This window comes from Hippichthys cyanospilos, chromosome 16, assembly GCF_059441005.1.
Source record: "Hippichthys cyanospilos isolate Australia breed blue-spotted pipefish chromosome 16, RoL_Hcya_1.0, whole genome shotgun sequence".
Classification (NCBI taxonomy): domain Eukaryota; kingdom Metazoa; phylum Chordata; class Actinopteri; order Syngnathiformes; family Syngnathidae; genus Hippichthys; species Hippichthys cyanospilos.
The window spans coordinates 7370439-7390354 of record NC_142384.1 but is presented as its reverse complement, the minus strand read 5'-3'; the positions used below and the strand labels follow the sequence as shown (position 1 = coordinate 7390354).

Genomic DNA, 19916 nt, shown 5'->3' with positions numbered 1-19916 from the left:
CAATTACAATTAAAAGCCTTCAAAAAAATGCTGGGTCATAAAGAGCTAACTCATTGCCACAAACGACTTACCCACTGTCAAATTCTGATTGTGTTTGATTCAATCATGTCCACATGTTGGATTTTTTAGAAGGGCAGGGTCCAAACAAAACCCAGGTCTGTTTTGCTTGAGAACGTCAGAAAGGTCACGACTCAACTTCTCACATTTATGCGAGCTAAACAGCGAGCTGGCGGGCTAATTCGCTGGTATGTGTTTTAGTTTGCTCTCCTGGGCCTGGTCGCGCTCGCTCGCCGGCCGACGAGCCTCCTTTGCACTCTGACCCCTGGTTTGGTGAGAGAGATGTAGAAGGCGGAAGGGTCAAGGCTCTGCAGAGGACTTCAGGTAACAATTAGCCTCCGCAAGAGGTTACGCAACCTGATGCGGTAATGACTCAGGAGGGATTCGTGGAATGTTCGCCGTCAATAGCGTTCATTGACATCACTGCCTGTTGGCGGCAACACAATTTGCTTTGCTACGGTGAAAATGGACAATTGTGCGCTGTGTGCCACATAACAACTTTGTCCACCATGTGACATACCGCCAGAAAATTCGCAATGCCGTGAGCTGTGGTGCCGGCCAATACACACAATCTCAGTTTAGAATTTCAACAGGTAACCACAATCGGCAATCGACTATCAACAATCTTGAGAAGTGATATATAATTTAGCATTTTTGTTTCAGATTCATTCCTTGGTTTTGTGCTATCTAGCTCAACAACTCTAGCTAGCTAGAGCTAGCGCTAGCTAATGAACTCTCTACAGCTAGCAGATAGATAGATAGATAGATAGATAGATAGATAGATAGATAGATAGATAGATAGATAGATGGATGGATGGATGGATGGATGGATGGATGGATGGATGGATGGATGGATGGATGGATGGATGGATGGATAGATAGATAGATAGATAGATAGATAGATAGATAGATAGATAGATAGATAGATAGATAGATAGATAGATAGATAGATAGATAGATAGATAGATAGATAGATAAATTGTTGAACCCATTATGGAGATAGCTTGACAAAAAGGTAAAGTCCGCAAATATCTAGAAGCAGTAATACACGAGCGTAAACGATAAATAAGTATGAAATAATTACCTATCCTTAATGTATCATATCATCAGACAGCAAATGAGTTCATTTTGACGCTAACTAGAGAATGGCCATTGATACGTTAGCATAATTGGCACGATTAAAAAAAAAAAAAAAAAAAAAAAAAAAATATATATATATATATATATATATATATATATATATATATATATATATATATATATATATATATATATATATATATATATATATATATATATATATATATATATATATATATATATATATATATATATATATATATATATATATATATATATATATGGGTATGTTTTACCAAGAAAATGAACAATTTTAGGCACCATACTTACATAGTTGGAAGAGTTCATCTATCTATTTTCCTAACCGCTTGTCCTCATAAGGGTGGCGGGCTTGCTGGTGTCTATTTCAGTTGTCTTTGGACAGCAGGCGGGGTACACCCTGAATTTGTTGCCAGCAAGTTAAAGAGCACACAGAGAGAAACGACCAATCAACTGACAAACTTTAACAGAGAAAGTTGAACATTTCGTAAAACATTAGGCTGAATTGAGGAAAGGAACTCGATTAGCATGATGCTAACCATTTATGTTTTAGCATGATAACTGACTCACTCGCAAAATATGACATGATACTAATAGAAATGTAACATATTGACATTGAAATAATCTAGTTATCTTAGCAGAAAAGAGAGATACTATTCGTTTTAGCTCTTGTAGGCCATCAGTAAAAACAACAGCCAGACTGAATGGACAATCCATGGCTGAATGAAAACTTAAAACACTTTTCCAATTTACATTGGTCGAATGTAATGAAGCACAAATACTACTACTGTGCTCAAGAAGATGTAAACCTTGTATGTATTTTTCTGCCGACTGTTTACCTTTCCTCCCTCTGTTTGAAAACAGATTATCTGTACTTTGTACTCCTTACTTTGGCTTACTTGACCAATAACCCCAGCCTCTTTACCCATCTTATGTCAGATATCATTCAGAAACTTAAGATGTCTTAGAAAACCCAATTTAACCTTGTTTAACCTCTGCCTTCATGTGTCAAATATTGTTCAAAACAAATCAGGCCCTTGCCTTGACACGCCTCGGACCGCGTAGACAACAGCTATTTGCCGGCACACTGTTAGTTGACAGTTACAGCCAGTTTGTCGAGATCGTCATCACTTTCCACGCTGACTCGTCCCGGGCGACGCCTCGAGATGCTCCGAATTCCTCGGGCAGGCACTCTCCCACACACGTTCCTGTCACCCACGGGAAGCTTGCGAGTCTCACCTGCAACCCTGAAGCGTAGCCAAACGCAGTTGGCTAAAAACACAGCGACGATAGCATCTAGCGTGCGTGCCAGGAGGACGTGAATTGTGAACATGCTGTGCTTTGTTACAAAGTCTAACCTATGAAAGTACCTATGGAAGGTCACACTACTTTGGCCTCAGTTCAAATGTTAGTTTTAAAAGTTGATTTACGCTTGCTGATGCTCATGACTGTAAACGATCCATTTTCTGCGAGAATGAATGCCCATTTTCCATACATGTCCTGTGACTACCTGGCAAAAAGTTCAAAGTATACCATAGAGCTCATCTGAGAACCTAATGATAACAGACACGATAGAAAATGGATGAATGAAAATATTCATATATACCAGATTTTGCATTTCCTTGTGCGGGAAGCCATCAATGTGAATCATAAAACTACAGGTAAAAGAAATTAATGTACTGTACATGTTAATTGTATCTAACAATTATAGATGGCTTGATAGCTAGACAAACAGATAGATAGAAAATCATACACTGTATAAACGGTGAATGAAAGGCCAAGATTTGGGGTGAAAAAAAATGATATAAAGATTTTACATTTCTAAATTAGGGCAAAATTTGCCATTTACAGTACTGTTCTTTGAAGTCGTTTGAAAAAACTGGAAATTGTTTTTACCTGCAAACTCGCGTGACCTGAACGTTTCACAGCCAGCTGGCACTCAACCTGTCTCCGCCCTTTTCCGGTGATTACCCGCAAGCTGATTGGCTCACGCTTGGTGACGTCTCATAGATGGGCGGGCCAGCGGTAGCGCTTTATTAACCGGAACGAGGAGGTTGAAGTTAGAGCAATTTAAACAGCAGTCAGTCACACACCTTGCGCGTTCTCCCTTGTAACTTGGATTATTTCTCTATCGTCTGGTGCAGTTACATATTCTATTACCATGCTCAGCTCTAGCTGATCCCCCAGCAGTTTTGTTTTGCCCCTAGACAGTTATTTGATTTGAACTTTGCTCATTAACGATGCTAAGCGCAGCCAAGATTGACAACAAGAGCGGAATGGTGGCGAAAGTGCACACCAGGATAAGATCGGATCACTTCGCGGCTAATTACGAGCTGGCAGCCAAAGAACTGGGCCGGTAAGTATTGTTTTGTTTATTTTCATCTGGTCGTAAGACCTGAATGGAACGGCGCTTGGAAGCTGAAGTGATTACGTTAATCTTATTAGTTGCCAGGCACGTGTGAGAGAGACGCGTGTGAGTTTTGCAAAATTCATTCATGTGCAGAAATCATGTGCAAAAAGAGCCATGAGGAATTCCTGGGAAAGGACTTATTTTGTGATCAAAGTTCAGACGATGTTGGAATTTCCGTATTGTGGCACTAATAAAAGTTACAGTGCATATCAACGTTATTTTGGGAACCATTTGTGCAGCATTATTTTTATAATTGCCATTCATCCATCCATCCATCCATCCGTCCTCTGGGTTATAATCAGCACAAAACTGAGGGGCACCTCAAGAATAACAAGGATTCATCCTCACATACCTAAGGACAATTTGGGGTCGTCTGAACTTTTTAGGAATGAGGGAGGAAGCGTACCTGCAGAGAAGACACACGATTCCACACACAAAGACCTGAGTGAAAAATTGAATATCTGAGAAGCAGATCTTTTTTTGTTGTTGTATTTGTAAAAACACATGTAGCACAATCTCCGTTTTGAAGAAGTACTAATTATACAACGATGATTATGATTCAGATTCTAATTTGCACTCGCTGACTCATACTGTAGACGTGTTTGAATGTTTTCCTCCACTTGCTTGTGCAACCAAATAAGGCGAGCACAACATTAGAAAGTGTTATTCACATCTTTCTAAATAGTAGCACAAGTGTCTGAGCTCATCAAAAGCTAAATAAAGTAATAAAGGGGCACACGTGAGGCTAGTCTTGATGGGATATCCCGGGATGCAGCCTGGAGTTATGACTGTCTGTGTTGTGTATGTGACTGGGGAGGCTTGTAAAATTCATGACAGAGTAACAGAAGCGACTTCCTCCCCCTCTCCCAAAACTCTCACCATCCTCCCCCATGTCTTTTGTCCCTGCGAAGTCATCTTGAAATCGGCCCTTGAAATCGCATCAAGTACACGGAGTGTGTATTGTATGTTTGTGTACGAGTCTTTGTATTCCTGCTGATTAGATTTATAGTTTACATACTTACAAGGGGGATGTTGAGCACAGTAAAAAATATTTGTGGCCGGATATGAAACTTAACTCTGTCATCTCCTTTGTAATTTGTATGCGTACATGCACGTTTTCCTGTTGTTTGTCGTGGCGCAAACTTCCGCAGGAAGTCAATTTCTCAAGGGTTAGAATTATGATGACAAAGGATCGTCGTCTGTTAGGCTTTTAGAATATATTCAGTATACACACTAACATTTATAAAATGGGACAGAAAATTACAGCAGAATTGCTTTAATAATGCAAGGAAACTAAAGAGGTAGGTACCTGACATTAAGCAGCTAGCCATTGGCCGCTTATCAACTGTTGACTTCCATCACGACCTATTTCTGTATCATCTTGAGCAGTTTACCACACTTCCTACTCAGACGTCAATTTCGCCAGGAGCCTTTAGGATCTTTTGCTTCAATATTGCTGCTATTCATGGTCAAGTTGGACAGCCATTGAATGACGCTAGCTTCTCCTCGGCTAATGTTTCGCAATCTTAGGGCACTACAGAAAAATTGGCACGAGCTCGCAGTATTGCCATTTTCGCTGAAATGCTGCCACATGCATAAAAAGGCCACACCACGAATGTGTTTTGGTCTAACAGCCCCTTTGGACGACAGCCATGTTTGGTAACCTTTGACTCTTCTTTGAAAAGACCCCCATCCGCCAACCATTGTGGCCATTGATCACTTCTTTTCATCACACATGTAGTTCCCCAGCCCACAAGGCGCTCCTTCTCTACGGGGCTAATTAATTTGAGAAAAGGCTCTGACGGGGGATTTTGCCTTTTTGCATTCTTTGCACATTAACCCAGAGGCTCTGGGCCACAGACAGTGAGGCTGAATTTGATACGACGGTGTGGGAACGTTCAGGAAAAAATGAGCGGCACCACGCTGACTGGACTTTTTCAGGTTACATTGTGGTGGCTTTCAAAACATGCTGGCCGGAGCTAAACGTTGAGCCAATTGCCCTCCCTCCCTTATTCGCTTCCGGCCCGGTCAGGTGGGTGGTCCTCGGGTCTGTAGTACCAACTGGCTAGCTTTTTGTATGACTGTCATTGCCTCTGTGTGAAGGTGTCAACATGTATCCATTTGTCCATGTTGCTGTCAGCTGTGTTTAAAAAGAAATGGGGGGGTCATTATGTTCTGGGGAGGGCATCTTGACCTTTGACTAATGAAAATGTGAATGCCCAGAACATTGAGGCAGCATCTTTTCTGCGAGGGTGTTCTTGGTTTCTAACGCTACTAAAGAACAAGGTGTATTTTGGAAGGTAGCTTACTTTGTTTAAATTCAGGTTATGTTGCCGCCGAAGAAATGTGAGTTCATAAACCGGGGACTCTCTTACACTTTCGTTTTCATTACCATTTGTTAGTTGTGCTGTGTTGTAGTGTTGAAAAGCACCTCTGCAATTCAGATGGCATTCATGACGGCATGAGACATAAGGCATAGAATGAACAGTTTAAAAAAAAAAAAGTTAATTGAAAATTGAAATTTTGTCCATAATCAATTTGATAGTTAAATTATTATTCATGTTCAGTAATTATTTTGAAAACACATTGTACTCGCTGTGTACTGGAAAATGACATAGCATGCAATTCAATATTAAGATAACTCCCGATCAAGGCCCAGCTTGTCAGTGTTACATGACCAAACCCATAAAACAGGTGAGCTGTGGTTACATGAGCTTTGAGCAAATGGGATTTTCAGTCAACACCAAGTGGACAAAATGTGTTGTTCTGAAAAATAAATTCATTATTAACAATAACCAAAATATAAACTAAAGTTTTCCTTCTCCTTAAATCAAATAAAAAAAAAATTCCGACCGGGTAAGCCCACCTCGGCAGTAGTAGGAGCTATACTGTGGCAGACACGTATTGAACAGTTCTACAAAAATGTATACAGTAGGAAGAAAATTAAATGCTCATCTTAACAATGAGCATGGCTCAGATTTTCTTTGCATATGTTTAATATTATATTGGCATGTGCTCAGGTCTTTAATAATTGCTTGACTTCTCACGTTGTGAATCCTCAACTGCCTGGACTTCTACTGGTCAGATCTTCCAAGCATGGAAAATCAAGGCCTGCTGACTTAGTGTCTAATGGCATTTCCTGTGCACATATTTGAGCTCAATAGCAACATCTGTGCTCTCCAATGAAACCACTTAGCATTTTTTTGTATGTGCGTGTGGCCCGTTGTGGCACATTAGTGCTAAGAATCATGTTTTTATTTTTGGATAGAAAACGATTTCTATTTAAAATGTAAAACTGTCTGTTTCAGGGGAAAGTTTGCGGTGGTGAAGAAGTGCACGGAGAAGGCCACGGGCAAGCAGTACGCCGCCAAGTTTCTGCGCAAGCGGCGGAAAGGCCAGGACTGCCGCGTGGACATCCTCAACGAGATCGCCGTGTTGGAACTGGCCAAGTGTAACCCGTACGTGGTGGCCCTGCACGAGGTCTACGAAACCGCTACCGAGATCATCCTGGTGCTGGAATGGTAAGAAGGCCAAGGAATGAAAAGCTCGCAACGGCTAGGGATGGAAATTGAGTCAATCAGTCGCCTCTTTGATGTTAATATTTATTCATTTAAACTTAACATGGTATACATTATGCATTTGACCAAAATTTCACTATTTTGTATTACATGAGGCAACTAAATATACTTCACAATTAGTGCAAGTGTGTGCACAACTGTAAAATACCCTTTAACACTCAGAGGAAATTGAAACATATTCGCAAACAACCTTGTGGTGTGAAATGCTAAGTAGTCTCATTGCGGCTTTGTCGCTATGTTATGATGACTATTCTAACGAAGTGCAAAAGCGGAAAAGTCGCACCGCAGGTCACCCAGAGAGGAGCATATTAAATCAAGCTGGCGTTTACAGTTTGCAATTGGTTACACTGGTCGCACGAACGTCTTTTTTTTTTTTCTCAGTTTTGCCTCCGTGCGAGGCAGTAAGAAACGCTGCTAAAAGTAGCGCGCCAGCCGGCAAATACACACGCTCTCACACATACTTCTCATAGCCGCAACCACATCCGCAGTCTTGTCTGTGAAATAGACGCTAGTTTCTCAGCGTTTCACGTGCAGCTGCAGTCGGTAGCCAACCGCACAAACCCCCCCTTCCCCTTTGCTAACTGCGAAATGACTAGTTTGATGAACTTTAAAAGGATTAGATAAAGGCGACTGGCCCGATTCATGCCGAACCGCAAACAGATAACTGGAAACCCTGTAGTGGCTGGTGTTGTCACTATGTAAGGGAAAAACAAGCTCCTTTTTCAAAAGAGTCTCACAGATACCCTAGAGAATCAACAAAAGTTGTCATATAAATGAAAGCCCAAAGTAATCTAGATAGCTTGCCTGTTTTCAGTTTAAAAACATGTCCCGTGTAAACCTTAAACTCCTATTATTAATATGCACCAATCAGAGCTGCGCTCAATTTCATTGTATTTTACAATGACAATAAAGGCATCCTAATCTATTTGGGTCTATTCTATTAGTGTCGCTGCCCCATGACATAATATCCCCTCAAAAAGAGCAGCAGCAACTAAATTCATAGGGTTAAGCCTTTAAGTTTACTCTGGCTAAAACATGATTTGAAAGTTATCTTTTAATTTCCTGTTTTCATTTGCTTACATTTGGAGTGCCTTTTTTTTTTCCCCCTATCTTGCATTGTCTAAATTGGCCCGGAGCGTGAATGACCCCACTGGGTTTCTTTTTTTTTTTTTTTTTTTTTAAATAGGACTGAAAACCGGAGGTCTTAAAACTTAGTGGACCGGACAGCCAAGCAGGATGACTCCCGAAGACTCAGTGTAACCCCCCCATGTTTAATAGCCACTTACTTGGAGATTTAAGACTGATCTGACCTCATCCATTCGTCCATGTGGTCAACTTCAGGCTTTAATCTGGCTGCTCGCTGTAGGGGAGGAACGTCTGAAGTCGTGAGAGCTCTTGAGAAAGAAGCGCGAACAAAAAGATTTTCCACTCTAAACAGATAATGGACAATCACCCAGGGTAATTAAAAACAAAATCGGATTGCAAACGTTCAAATTTGGTCCGCTAAAACGTGGACGTAAACCTAAAATCCACGACCTTAGAACTCCTGAACGTACACCTGATTTGTACAGAGCATTGACAACCCATGCTGCCAACGCTTTCAGAGGGGGGTCAACATCGAGGATCACAACAAAGAGGATGAGATCCCCAAAATCCAGCAAAACATCGGCGCTGTTTTCACAGCTGAGGCCTGTTGAGGGCGCGATGTCCGGGAGGTCGACGCGCTTACGTAACTCCTTGCGACGGTTCCTCCGGACGATAAAAAGCATGTGTATCTAAATCCTCCACACATGCATCAAGTTTTTTTTAGGTGGGGGTGGTTGAACTTGTCAACCGTTTTGATGGATGGGGCATCGCGCCTTGATCTTCCGTAATTTTGCTTTACTTAGCGCCTGCTACACAAGTGTAGCGGGCAGGCTGAGTTATCCGCAAAAATGTGACATTTTTTGAAGTATAATCCCTGGGAAGACCAAGGCGGAGGTTCTTACAGTATCTAGTTACTGACCTCAACTTTTTGCCGTCTTATTTAGAAACCTCATCACTACACTGTAGGCCCACCCGACTGTCGAATAACGATTTACTCCTTGTGAGAGGTACGCTACATACTTTTATGTACAATACGCCGTCTAACGTGAATATCCAATTTCAACCACATTTGGACGAAACTTGCAATCTAAAGATATAAGACACAAGATATGGTTGGTTCCCACTGTGCTATCGCAACCCATATAACGGTCAACTCCGATTATCTCTTATCTGAACATGCTGCCAACTCACCCTGTTATGATTACCCAGTGGGAAATGAAATGGCTACCTTTAGCCCAGATATGAACTCGTTATCAAGCCAAAGTACACAGAGACATTGAGTTATATAACGCAGAAGAAACGTGGGCTTGGGTTTCGGTTTGGTGTCCTCAATTATATCAAAAGAACGGAATGACTTTTGTCCCCTTGGCAGTTAAGCAAACCAAAAGGAAGACTGACTAAGCACTAAGGTTATGTTTAGTCAATGTAAATCTTGTGGCTTTCATAAAATCCCAGATCCCATCTAGAAATTAACATTTTCAATAATGACCCATACCTCAGGGCTTGACAAAATGTGTTGCTCATCCTCAAAGTACTTTTCATAATGGCACCATTTGAAAACTAACGGCAATGAAAACGTCATTTCAAGAGGTCCTCAGTTTACAACGGTCCTGTTTATACCGCCTACAAAAACTGCACTTACTAGTTCGTTGCACATCATTCGTAATTTTGAAACTAATGACCTCCTGTGGTCAAAAGGCTTCTCTGTACTTAACTCCCCCCGTGTTCTTTTCCCGCACCAGTGCTGCCGGCGGCGAGATCTTCGATCAGTGCGTCGCCGACAACGACGACGCCTTCACGGAGAAAGACGTGATCCGGTTGGCCCGGCAGATCCTAATGGGGGTGGCCTTCCTGCATCGAAACAATGTGGTGCATCTGGATCTAAAGGTAAGAGCCCCTATATGGGATATTACGTGACTACATGGGACAGACTATTCCCTGGAGATATTTAGCTAGTTATGTAACCCCTGCAGGCAACCTAGTTCCCATGGCGCGGGTGGGGGGCGAGTAATAACCGTGAATGAGATAACAAGGCTAGTACTTATTATTTTTTATTCTTTTATAAGTGTCGTTGTCCCTGAAGTATCCGGTTTCTCTGCCAGAAAACATGTCATCTTGATAAGAGTAATCCCTAGTGGGTCATGATTGGGATGTCAAGAGATTGGGTTCCCAAGCAAATCTGGCGTTAATCCAAGCCATTGTGCGCCGCAACAATTTAACCGGGAAGTCATCATATATGATGTCTGACCAGTTCTCCCTGATTGGCTTAGCGTAGATCAGAGGCTCAGTGAGATGCCGACTGACGGCGCGGACTTCCAAATCCTCCAGGGTGCTTTTCATCTCAAACCAAGCGCCAAATCCCATTCGCTACCGACTTTGGCGCTTATGTAACTTTGGGCCTTCCGATCCCGCAGCCACAAAACATCTTGCTGACCAGCGCTAGGCCCCTGGGCGACATCCGCATCGTGGACTTTGGCCTCTCCAGACACATGGACAGCATCAGCGAGGTTCGGGAGATTTTGGGTACTCCAGAGTATGTTGGTGAGTCCAGAAAACACTAAATCTAGTTTTCTGCTTTTTTTCTGTATTTGTCACGGTTGGCTAATTTAGGTCATTTGTGTTGTAGCTCCAGAAATTCTCAGCTATGAACCCATCAGCACTGCTACTGACATGTGGTGAGTGTACCCCATAGCACATTTGCCAGAGCTAAACCTGCGCTACAAAGCTGACAAGTCATGTCTAATGTGGCCAGGAGCATCGGGGTTCTGACCTACGTCATGCTGACCGGTGAGTCGCCCTTCCTGGGTGACGACAAGCAGGAGACCTTCCTCAACATCTCTCAAGTCAGCGTAGAGTACACGCACGACACCTTCCAGGATATCTCTCCGCCGGCCGTCGACTTCATCAAGTCCCTGTTGGTGAAAAACCCCAGGTGAGATTTACTTAGACGTACATAGACATTGAGGATGTGAGTCAAGTCGGAAATGCGTCTGAAATGAGCGCATGAGGCAAAAAATGGTTTCCTTTTGCGCAAGTTCTGACTTCATTTTGTTGTGTTTTGTTGTGATGACTTCAAAGTGACTATATGACTCATTTAGGTTATTCATCATCATTCCAGCTGACCTAAAAAGACCAATACAATGCTGAAGTAGTGATGGTGATGCTAATAATGATAACAGAACTCACCTTGGATAAAACTGACACCAGCCATTTCATAACGCTCATCTTTAGCGGGTTACCGCTAGCTACTGCCATATGAAAAGGGTGACAAACTCACATATCTCTTGAGTTTTTATATTTAAACTGGATACTGTCATGGTGTGATTGTGAGAGAACCACAGTAGCTCCAGCAAGCTAAGAAACCATCTAAGATTTACCAAATAGTAATCATTTAATAGTCGATGATTATAAGGTTGTTAGAATCAAGTTAGCACGAGCTCTGACTTAACTTTATTGTTTGATGGTGGTTTAAAGAATGTTTTGGATGGTCAATATGATTTAAATCATCAATATCACTTTTTTTGTGGCTATTTGCGGTTACTGTCCCTTGCGAACTGTTCAGGATTACTTTAGTTTGGCCTGTCATCCCAAACGTTTTTCTCTTGTGAAGCATCACCTCATTAAGACAGCAATAAGGTGATTTTGAAGGATAATTGTTCATCTGACGCAGCGGTAGCAGAGAAAATGGAATTAGCGGATGGCGGATGAAAGCATGTGTCCACTTGTCAGCGTTGATGTATTAGCTGGGGATGACAGAAAAATTCCTTGCATAATAGACGAAAAGACATATTTTCCAAGTAAAACTTTTTTTTTTTGTTCCATTTTGGTTATGTAAAAAAAATGTCAGCTCATTTTTTTCATGTTATTATTGTGTTCTCAGGAAGAGAGCCACGGCGGAGGAATGCCTGAGCCACCCATGGCTGAACCCCCTCACCCACACACTCCACGCCACGCGGTCCTCGTCATCCTTGGACGAACCAGACACCGGCGACACCAGCCAGTCCGAGTCGGAGCCCGAGAGCCCGGCGCCATCCCCTGAGCTGGGCCTGATGGGCTCCTACTTGGCGTGCCAGGGCGAGCTGAAGACGGGCTGTGGCGCTTTCTCCTTCGCTGAGCCCCCCTTTGTCCCTCGCCCCGAAATACAGCAGGAGCTCATCTGCTGAAGGACAAACAAACAAACAAACAGACGGACAGACTTCCATTCTAGAGGTGCCTGTGTGGATGGACTCATGGGGGGGAACGACGAGGAGGAAGGCTGGTTCCTCGTTTAAAACTGAATTAGCCTTTCAAACTGGATCGCTTGCAAAAGGCGACCAAAACCGGATCCGGACGTCTCAACCGTCTACGATGAGTTTGTGGTGAAGGAGGAAAAAAAATTGACGTTTTACAGTGAGCTATTGCTAAAGAAGTTCATTTTTATATTGTTTATTTATGTTACATTTGCAGTCAGCTCGTGTCAGCATTCTCACGTTTTTCAATAAAATCTTAAGCACTTTTTTTTTAATTTTTTTTTTAACCAAGAAACATTTTGTTGAAAAGGACATCTCCACACAATCGCACAGCCCTAGCCTACTGTACATACGGAAAAAGTGCCACGTTGGTGTATTCACGTTGTTCTTTTGGGCGTTTGCACAAGTATTCGCACCTTTTTCTTTTAACAGTTTTTTTTAAACAATTTGTACTTAACTGTGAGAATGCAGCAAGTTCTTGACAATAACTCCTGGAGGCTGAATTAGTTTGAATGGTGAAACTGATGAAGGGTCGTACAATACACAACGCAGGGCGCCACGATGTTGTTGGTGTGTCAACCAATAAACAGAAGTCTTTTTCTCGCCAGCCTGTGTATGGATTTGCTAACGTCTTGCTTTTTCAATGTTAACTTTTATTTGATTTTTGTTGCCGCCTTCTGCTTGTGGATTTCAGGCAGTTTTGCACTTGTCCTCATGGACTTTTTTTTTGTTGTTCAAAGTTGAATAAATGTTATTTGTCATTGCAAAGTGTAAAGAGAGAAATACATGTACATTTTGTATCAAACTTCTGACTGACTGAGCATTATTTACAATATCAACCAGCACCTACATATACTTTATATATATATATATATATATATATATATATATATATTTTTTTTTTTTTTTTTTTTTTTGAAGAGAGAAGTGTAGCATTAGAGTATCAATATCTCCACTTTTTTTTTTCATTTTTTGGTATTGTGAAAGCACAATTTTTTTTCAGTTAAAAGCTGGGGGCAAGAGATTAAGCTGTCGAGTGCCACAAAATGATGTTTTTCTGAAAAGACGAAGTTAACGGTGAAACAAAAGAATTTTTCTTCATATAACATTAGAGATCAAAGATAGTTCAGTTTCTGAAACAAAAGTGTCCTCCATTCCCTGCTCAGCGTCAAAGCCTGAGTTGTGATTGGTCGTTACCTGAGCCCTAGCCAACTGCTATCATTGTTTTCCGTGGACAGCGAGTAGCAAAATGGCTGCCCCCTGATGTGGATGAAATCGAGTGAATATTTCTGATTAAAAACATTTTAATCAGAAAGCTGCATTTAGTGGGGCTGCAATAAAAAATGCTATTGGGTACATTTTCTGACTAGATTCAGCTTTGTCATTTTTTTTTCCAGAACCAATTGTTTCATTTCTTTTAACATTCAAAAAATGTAATTTCTTAGAATTTGTTACACATTATATAATGTGGAACCTCTTGTCCTCGCAAGGATTCTATAGCATATACCAGCTGTCTTCGGGCAGCAGACGGGGTACGCCCTAAACAGGTTGCCAGCCAATTGCAGCTCACACAGAGACAAACAAACATTCACACTCACAAATTCGCAATTTGGACTATCCATTATACCCACCATGCATATTTTTTAGGATGTGTGAGGAAAACTCACCCGGGCACGGGGAGAACATGCAAACTCCACACAGGAAGGCTCGAGGCGGAACCGAACCCATGACCTACACATGTGAGGCGGACGTGCTAACCAGTCTGTACTAATGTGGACATTCCTTCCAGCTTAAATTCCCATTGATGCTTTGGGGGTCAAAAAAAAAAAAAAAAAAGTATGCTTCAAGAATTTGGAACATTTGCACCATCCCGTGACCTGCAGTTCATCTCCCATATATGAGCATGTATGGCTAATCAAATCCTGTTGGCTTCATCCCTGCGGAATGTGTTGGGTGATGCTCTGACCTCCTCGCTCGCTCCTGCCACATTCCGGCGCTGACCTCAAGCTTTTCGGTACAAACATGAGACCACGTAAGCTCCAAGTGTAGCAAAACACGCAGAGCTCATCAAAGAAAATACTCTAAATACCACTATTGTCTTTTGGATTTTGAGCGGAATGAAGATCGGAGGGGGTCGCGGCTCAAAAGGAGAAACAGCAGAATGGCTCGACACTCGTAAACCGCCGGTAATGTGTTTCTCATGGCGGGGGCGGAAAGGGAGGCAAATGCCTTTGGTTAGTCCCAGTTATTTATTTTGTCCCTGGAAACCGGCGAACAACAACAAAAGCTTTCTCAACAAAGGCCGATGGCGAGTAGATGCGAGTGTAGCTTGTTTTCGGTCTGCGGCTGCCGCTTCCTCCCTCAGCGTGTTGGGCTGGGGGGGGGGGCTCTAGGGTTAAGACACAATAGGTGATGCATTTAGCTCAAGAAATTAAAATTTGAGTCTTCAAACTATTCTGGATCCCTGGGTATGGCTGGTGTTCTGTGACATCAGTGTCTGACTCAATTAACTTTAATAAACTTGAATCACCTTTGGAACTACATTTGTAGTGTTATCGCTAGGCGAATTATATTAAACAACTCCAGAATATAGATCATGTAATGGCATCTGTTTATTATTCCAATCAACAAATGATTCAAATCTCACTGTGAATTTATTAAGCATTGAGTTGTTTAATGTTCCAATTTATTTGCTCTTGATTTTAAAATGTACTGTTCTTGTCATTGCATCAAAAAACCTCAAATTAAATCTGCTGATCGTTGAGGGGTGTTTATGTACCACCAGATGTACTCACACCCCCATTTGAAAACCACTCCCCTATTGGATAGGATGCTGCAAGCCACTCCCACGTCACATTGACAGATACGTGTAGCTCGAGACTTCAGCCCTGTTATCTCCTAGGCCACAGAGGTGGCAAATCTATGCCACAGTTTGGCTTTAGCCACAGCTGCCTTTACTCAAGCTACAATAGCTCATTTAGCATAGCATTACGCTAGCAGATTGAAACACTGCTGCTGTAGATGATGTGACAGTAAACCTCAACTGTAAGTGGCATCAAACATTTTGAGGCCCTTTTTTTTTTTTTAGCAATTGTTCACTATACACCAAAGATTTTTTATTCCGAAATGAGTTCAGTTTAGTTCACTCCTTCCAGCTTGCTTGCCCTTCCAAACCAAAGCAAAAAAAAAAAAATCAGCCGAAAGACAGCTGTACAGTCTTTATCCTGTTAGTTTTGTTCCTTTTCTCTCTTTCTAGCCTGTCTCAATGCTTGTTCTGTCTGACCGCATCCCAATAAATATCCATCACAATACAAATGACAACACAGACATTTGTATTGCATATGAAGGCATCCAGACTAAAACTGAAAGGGGTCTTGTGGTCTGCATTTGCTCATCATATTTACTACTGTATGAAGTTATTGGAAGCACATGCTTGAATGCTCACCAACACCGCGAATAAACCAGACTGAACGCAGGAACTACTTGTACGATTTCTGTGTAAAAAAGGTTCAATCTACACTTCCTTTTCCCCACAGGGCTGCTTCCATGACAACTCTATGTTCCTTTTTTGAGACTAAAATGGATGTCACGTGTCAAAGGTACAAAAACAGAACATCTGAAGCTGCCCTGGAGACAAGGACGTTCTTTTTTGTACATTCGAAGGTATACTTGTAAAGTAGGAATCGATGAAGGTATAGAGCTAAAAGGTTTAGACTACAACCCCAGGGAAAAACATGTCCTTGTTGTTTGTCAACCCCCAAATAAGTTCATTCAAACATTGTGTTAGCCGTGGGACTATTTACAGGACTTTGGACCTCTTCCAAGGCATATAAGGTACTGCTAATTTCGGACTATAAAATGCTACTTTTTTCTCACGCTTTGAATCCACTGTTTATAATCTGGCGGGGCATACCTGCATTTTTTTACTAGCCACCAGTAAATTCCAGTAAACAAAGGGACATAAGAAAATGATATCAGAGAATTTATTTTGAGTTGGGTTTATTCCCCACCAGGGGAGGACTATCCTCTAGTAAACACAATCAGGTGTGTTACTATTGAGTTGGTAACCACGCAGTTTGAAAAAAAAAGTTTTAAAGAAAAGTAAAAATGTAAAAAACTTCAATGTAAAATATTTCTGCGTGAATATATTTTGTTACAACCTGCGAATTACAGCCCGGTGCAGCCTATACATGACAAAATGATTTTATGTACAATTATTGTTGTTGCAGTTTATAATTTGTGCCTTATAGTCTAAATAATATTGCATAGATGTTTCTCAGACCAAGTGTCCAATGTCCAATTTCTTTCTCTTAAATGTTCAAATCCTTGAGTAGCTATGCTGTAGTACTAATGAGAGGACTCCAAGGTGACTGTATGTACAAGTACCTCTTCCTAGGCCAGGTACAGTATGTTCCCCAACTGCAAAAGTCACCAGACTCTCAAGGTACATAACATTCAAGGGTACCGCCCCAGAGACAGAACATTGTACTCTCGAGGTTCTGTCTTTGTACAAAACTAATTACAAGCCTCCAAAATAGTTATTGCTTGTACCTACTTCAAAGTCTCCGTGGTATAGGTATTTCTCAAACCGATACGCAAAAGTATGAGAGGGTACAGAACCAATTTCAGAGACAGTGAGACTAAATAACCAATTTTCTTTTAGGCATTTATGATTGATTATAATACTTCTGGGAAAGTGTACCTTTCGCAGTTCTGGAAAGCCACAGGTATGTCTCCGACAACATTGTTACCCAAAAGATCAAATGTTTGATGCTTGGCTTTGATCATCTCACTCCAATGTCCTAAAAGATAAAAGCAAAAGTTGACCAGCTACAACTGTCGCTTCTTCTCACGCACAGTACAGTATGTACACCACCAGTCCTGGAACATTTCTGACACACCTCATATCACATATATATATACTTGTAGGAATGTAGATCATTAGATCAAAGGAAATTCTTGGATTTGCCAGCACGCATTGTTGACCTCTTACACAAGATGCTTTTTGGATGAACTGAGTGCACTGTAGCGCGTGCTAACGTGTGCACGGTCACCACTTCCTCGCTAAAATAGAAGTCCACAAACAATGGCAGAGGTCAGGCAGGTTGCACACAAATATGTTATCGCCGCCATTGCCAAAAAGGCGCTTCCGTTTGTACGCTCGGCCCGTGTCAACTGCTTTAACCTTCCCATCAAACCCCTGGGTGTCATCACTGACCCAAAGAGCAGCAATTTTGGACCATGTATTATTTTGGGTGGCCCTTGGAGAAATGTGTGCTTTTGATTCGGACCAGGTGAAGTTCACATGAGAATACAAGTTGTGTTTATTCCACATCAAACACAAGCACTGCAATGGATCATTCTATTAGGCATTGTTTGAACGTCACACAACTTCAAAGTACAAGTGTACCACAGCTGCAGGACACAATCAATTAGTCACGTTTCAGTGTTGATTCTTCTCTCTCGTCAGTTTGATTCAGCAAGTGAGCCAAGACTGGCAAGTCCAAAAACTTCCAAGTCAAAGCACCACTGTATAATGACATTATTGAGGGAATTAAGAAAACAAAATCGTGTGGTCTAAATGTTCTTTTAAGCAAAATTTAGAGTCAAAGTATGAACAAAATTTCTCAGTTAAAAAAACAAAACAAAAACAATGTTTGACTGCCTGTAGCATTCACTGTAAGCTTATTAACTCATTCGTTCCCAAAGACATGTTTACGCTTTTTTTTTTGGAATCCAGACATTCGATCCCTGTTTTGTTTTTTGTTTTTTGGGTTGTTCGAAAATTTTCAAGTGTTTGGCTGAACAAGGGTCTAAAAATGGCTGGTAGTAAATGAATCAAATAATTGATTACTTTAGGTAATTAAATGCTAAATTATACTAATCAGTTACTTTAGTACATATTCAATTACTATCATAGATTACTTTAGTACCTAATTTATTTAGTACTAGCCATTTTTTAGGTCCTCCTTTAGGCAAAAACCTAAAAAAAAATGGAATGTCTGGACTTGAAAAACTTAAAAAAAAAAAAACTTGTCTTTGGGATTGAATGAGTTAAAAGTAAAGCCAGCATTCTTTCAAGACAGTCCAGTCCAACTAAAGTGCTCTTTGCAGTTTGCTTGAGATAAAGCGACCCAATAATAAGCTTTGGGAAGTGTAAACACGGCGGGAATTGCAGGGTCGCTTATGCAAGCGACTCTTCATTCCTGCTTGTGTGATGAGACCCTGAGAAATATCAAATTAAATTAAGTTCCAAGAAAAAAAAGGGAATATAAATAAAGAGCTCTATTATCTATTATTACTTGGGATTGTTGTGGCTACCCCCCCCCTTTTATCCCTTCATCCACCCCCACACTAAAGAGCTACACAGGAAAGAGAACATGATGTTCCTCATCATTTGCTTTTACTGGCTAGGCCTCCCAAGGTGTCAGAAAGACAACATGCTACTGTTTATTAGCTCTTTAGGCTGGGGATTTTTTTTTTTTTCTAAAGTGAGGTGCTGAGAATTTCAGGGTAAACCCAATGTTAAAGAAACGCTTTTTTAAAACCAATTGGTGTTTGAGTGGCGGCTCGGTGGTGCAATGGTTTCCACAGCCGTCACACGGTTAAGGTACCCAAGTTTGAATCCAGCTGAATCTGAATCTGACCTTCCTGTGTGGAGTTTGCATGTTCTCCCCGAGCCCGCGTGAGTTCTCTCCGGCTTCCTCCCAAACTCTAAAAAACATGCATGGCAGGTGTATTGCACACACTAAATTGTTCTTAGCTGTGATTGGTTGTGTGAATGGTTGTTGGCCTCTGTATGCCCTGCAATTGGCTGGCATACAGTTCAGGGTGTCCCCCGCCACTGCCCGAAGACTGCTGGGATATGCACCAGCAAGCCTGAGACCCTTGTGAGGATAAGCTGTAGAAAATGGATGGATGGATGGATGGATGTTCAGGCATATTGAGCAATCTTCTTTCCTTCCATGCATTTTTTATTGCCACTTATCCTCACTGGGGTTGCTGCTTGCTAGTACCTACTGTATCCACAAAAAAAAAAAAAAAAAACCCAGAAGCAGCGATTTTGAGGGGGCCTCATATTTAACTCAATTAATGGTTGTTTTAGATCAGATTTTACAAATATATGTGATCTTTGAAACAATGTGTTCAACATTTTGTGGCCACAAACCAATTCACTTGATTTTTTTCAAATGAAAATCAGTTAGTAGTGATGTAAGGTGCCAAGATAGGCTCACAAAACTAGCACCAATGGTACTGTCCTTAAAAAACGTTCAACTCTTTAATTTGAACACAAATGGGAAAAGCACACACCCATAGCACAAATTACTCACGAGAATATAGTTTTTATCCTCTGCAGGGAAAAAATGCAAGTCATATTACTGCTGCTTGGTTGCAGTGGACTCGTCTTCAAATCACTAATCTGTGAATAATACTGCT

At 41.3% G+C, this 19916-nt stretch overlaps 2 protein-coding genes and 1 long non-coding RNA gene across 13 annotated transcripts in view; 1 reads left to right on the top strand and 2 right to left on the bottom strand.

The window, feature by feature from the left end:
* Positions 1-9368, bottom strand: part of hsd17b1 (hydroxysteroid (17-beta) dehydrogenase 1) — a 36070-nt gene extending 26702 nt beyond the window's left edge. For 2 of the 11 annotated variants that reach the window (XM_088436742.1, XM_088436741.1), the window contains exons 1-4: positions 3073-4853; positions 2218-2423; positions 1468-1576; positions 72-322 (exon numbers count right to left, since the gene is read on the bottom strand). The gene's annotated coding sequence lies outside the window, so the exon portion shown is untranslated. The other 9 variants (XM_088436738.1, XM_088436732.1, XM_088436736.1 and 6 more) reach the window with 9 other exon arrangements.
* On the top strand, positions 3233-13284 carry stk17al (serine/threonine kinase 17a like). The gene is made up of 7 exons (XM_088436731.1): positions 3233-3532; positions 6895-7107; positions 9993-10137; positions 10665-10791; positions 10877-10925; positions 11003-11182; positions 12131-13284. Exons 1-7 carry the CDS (start codon positions 3417-3419, stop codon positions 12411-12413), a joined length of 1113 nt encoding a protein of 370 aa, XP_088292857.1. The 5' UTR covers positions 3233-3416; the 3' UTR covers positions 12414-13284.
* Positions 13285-16139: 2855 nt separating this feature from the next.
* LOC148410348 (uncharacterized) lies at positions 16140-19915 on the bottom strand. Its single transcript, XR_015868247.1, has 3 exons — positions 19811-19915; positions 19127-19193; positions 16140-17281 (listed from the first exon to the last, which is right to left on the bottom strand). It is a non-coding gene; the product is annotated as an uncharacterized LOC148410348 (long non-coding RNA).
* Position 19916: the final 1 nt, after the last annotated feature.